The following is a 3,567-nucleotide window of genomic DNA, read 5'->3' as shown; positions in this document are numbered from 1 at the left end:
CACCATAGACCGGATACTCTATGCCCTTAACCTGCAAGATCCTCACTCGCTGTAGATCCGAGTGAGTGGAGAGCTTGACCCGAACCCTTATGAACGCCTGAAAAATCCCCAACGTTGCGACACTGTCAATCTCCATTACCTCCTTGAATGATTTAGCAATCCCCTCTATGGCGTCACGGAACCACGCATTGGAGGGGATACCCATCAAACGAATCCACACTCCTTGGAGGAGGGGGGTATCCCAAGCAGACCAGCTCGTAACCTCAGCTATGCCCATATTCCTCTGCAGATCGCGATCTACTTCGAAGCACTCCAACTCTTGCCTCGATTGGAATTTAACCAAAAACTTTTTAGGACCTAATCGGGTGAAATCCACCTAAGATGGGGACTGTGAGGATTTTCAAAATACATCTACTAAGCGGAGTACGGAGACCTCTTGAGAACAAAATGCAATGAGAGCTAGGGCTAAACCTTGCTCCATCAGATCTACCTGCTGGGTATCGGTTTGAATCAAGGACTTGGAACCCTCCGTGATTAGAGGGGCCTCAGCAGTAAGGGACGGGATAGGGTTCTTACCTGGAGGATGGGAAACCTTGGTTACCGACGCATAAGACTCTTGTGTGTTCACTCTCTGATTTCTAGCAAGGTCCAATCTGAAATACCTAATAGGCTCAGCCCTCTGTTGGCGAACAGAGCTATCCCTCCGACCATGTCCTGTTATTGCGAATGAGCTCTTTGCCCAAGCTAGGGAGACGATCCGACCATCTAGTCTCCTCCCGTGGAGGCAGTTCGCTGCACTAAATGCCTCTTGCTCATAGTAGAATGTCACAAATGTGTATCCTCTAGATCTCCTTCGAACATAATCCTTGGGAAGATGCACCCCCACTAGTTTCCCAAATCGACTGAAAATCTAGATCAGGTCATCTTCAAAAGTATCAAAGGTAAGGTTCGCCGCGAAAATAGTGAACGGAGGGTGCTGCTTGCGAATCCGACGGGGTGGTACCCTCTCCCAGCCATTCTCCCGTTCCCCTTCCTCCATCTCCTTCATTTCATTAAATATTTTCATTTACATTCACTACATGATGATGGAATGCTACAAAAATTAACTGGTGCAATCATTATATAGGCCATTAGTGATGTTATATGCCCTAAAAAGCTAACAATGACTATGATAATAAAGCTACATGACCTACGTTTAGTGTATTCCATTGATGATACGATAAATGTGTGAAAATTTGAACCATTTATAATTATAAGGGTTACAATGAAGGATTCCCATGGTTGTCCCGTGAAAAGATGAGATTGGGGCCACCAGGTGAGAGAGAATTGTTGTACATGAATCTTAGTATCCTAAAAGTCCATTACCACTTTAATGGAATTAGGCAACCCATGATCATCTCCTATGGTCATCTAGTGTGTTGGGAACGAACTGCCAGTTTCCATCGTCAAGTGTCTGATGCCTTGCCCCACCTCACATTGGAGCAGGACTGTTAACCATGTTTATGGGGCTCTTGGTCTTTGGCCGAAGTGGCATAGTCCATCTCTAAATTAGATCAACTTGATCATGTACTAGTTTTAACTAATCTTTAAATATAAGGTGGTATTGACACTTCATGGTCCTAGTGATTTATACTTTTTCCTCTTTCCCACATGCTCTGATACGGGGATCCACTCGTTCAACTAAGAACACTTTACTAGCTTAGTGATTGGACCATTCATCAAGTTAATTTCTAGTTGGTTCTAACACTTAAAGATTTTAGATGCTTTATCAAAGATTGTTAACCTTTTATGCTTCGTTTTATTGTTAAAATAGTTTTATCAGACTTGATAGATATCTAATGGCAAAAGATCTTGAAGTCCCCTTTTTACGCGTGCAAGGGATCTATTGCAGAGTAGATGCCACCAATACATGGTTGAAGGATTTCGGGCTGGTGGTTACATACATAGATAGGCAAGATTACAAACTTCTAATGATTACAGGCTGCGTGGTTACATATATACATAGGCAAGATTACAAACTTTTAATGATTACAGGGCATATACAAAGCCTGTAAGGGTGAGGAACATCGTGACAGGTGCATCCATCTTAAACCCCGACTCACAGGGATACGAATTGTATTAAGCTAATCATGCATGGTTTATGTTATCTTCTCCAATTGAAACAAAAAGTCAAATACAGAGCTGAATATATACAAATTTTCAAAAGAAAAATGGAAAACAGCTTGTTGCTTATTGTACAAGTTCGTCAGAAACCATGAAGTAGCATTTGCTGATTAGGTTGTTGCAGAGATAGGCAAGAAGATGTTGAGCACTGACTCGTGGCTATATGGACATTAGCAAAGCCTTCTCAACATCTTTAGATTTGCATCCTTGAACCAACGAGACAACATACTCCATGAAGACGGTATCACATGGCAATGTGATAGGCCCATCGCTAGGTAACCCAAATTCATATTCAGACATTTTAAACAGTTCTTGAAAGATGGGGCTGTTGAGGTATTCTAAAGGAGCCATGAAACGCCTTCCATCAATGGTGTAGACAACGAAATGGCCCTTATCAGCAATGAATTTGTTGCATGTGTTGGAATCTGCTACAGCGTCGGCCCTTGAGAATGACTTCCTTGCCATCTGGACAAGCTTCTTGGGGTGGATCAAGACCATGGACTAAGATCTTTGAGCAAAGAGGAAGAAACTTTTAGATCTTTGGTTGCAGAAGATTGGTTTGTTGTGTAGAAGCATTGAAGGGTGATCAGTTATATATTTGCCCGGTCGAACACACCTTTGAGTGTAGATTTAGATTTCTGAAGCAGGGGATGCTATGGATGCAAAACCATGTGCCGATTGGTTTGGAAGGTGGGCATGCTTGGATTTTGCTTGGCAATCATTTTATGATGGTGGGCCATAGAGAGCCGTGTGTTTGTTTCTGAGAGACCATGTAAAACAACAGATTGGACTCAACCCACGAATCTGCCCGTAAATCATAGAATTTATTGTAGTTGAAACCAAGGAAAAAGATGGGTATGCTTATGCAGCTACTCTGTTTGTTGTACTTGAATAGTTTTTGTATACATTATCTTTGCGATATTTACAGTAGTTTCTTATTACTCTGGCGGAGTTTGATGGATGATGATACACAGGCGATTTGTACACATGGAATATTTGTAGCGCAAATGAGTCCATTTAATTCATGAAAGCGAATATCAATAGGTTATAGACTTAAAATAATACTAATTGGCTGACTGTAATCTTTGATTCTTGAAAGTTAGTTTGACTTGGAACTGTTGATTAGGGCCCGTTTGGATGCCACCAAATAAGTTACTTTTCTACTTACATCAGTAGATAAGTAACCTATTTCATAGAAGTTTCATTTATGATGTGTTATAAGTAACGTTTTTACCTGAAATTACTTAATTACTTCAATTAATTTTTGTAGCTCTTCTACTTTTCTTAAGTTGGTGAAGAGAAGACTTGGGAGAGACGAAAGAAAGGAGAAGCTGATAATTTCATTGTTTACTAAATGTACTTATCTACTTAATAAGTTGAAACTAAAATAGGATACTTTTTTCT

At 40.8% G+C, this 3,567-nt stretch overlaps 1 protein-coding gene and 1 pseudogene across 1 annotated transcript; both read right to left on the bottom strand.

Moving 5' to 3' along the window:
* Positions 1–400: 400 nt before the first annotated feature.
* On the bottom strand, positions 401–1,048 carry LOC131225344 (uncharacterized). The gene is made up of 2 exons (XM_058220875.1): positions 1,004–1,048; positions 401–910 (listed from the first exon to the last, which is right to left on the bottom strand). The coding sequence occupies exons 1-2, from the start codon at positions 1,046–1,048 to the stop codon at positions 401–403; spliced, it is 555 nt and encodes a 184-aa protein (XP_058076858.1).
* A 922-nt stretch (positions 1,049–1,970) lies between these two features.
* Positions 1,971–2,852, bottom strand: LOC131228749 (auxin-responsive protein SAUR64-like; annotated as a pseudogene).
* Between the last annotated feature and the right edge of the window lie 715 nt (positions 2,853–3,567).

Source organism: Magnolia sinica, chromosome 2 (genome assembly GCF_029962835.1).
Source record: "Magnolia sinica isolate HGM2019 chromosome 2, MsV1, whole genome shotgun sequence".
NCBI lineage: Eukaryota > Viridiplantae > Streptophyta > Magnoliopsida > Magnoliales > Magnoliaceae > Magnolia > Magnolia sinica.
The sequence above is the reverse complement of the archived record's forward strand: the minus strand, read 5'-3'. Positions and strand labels throughout refer to the sequence as shown.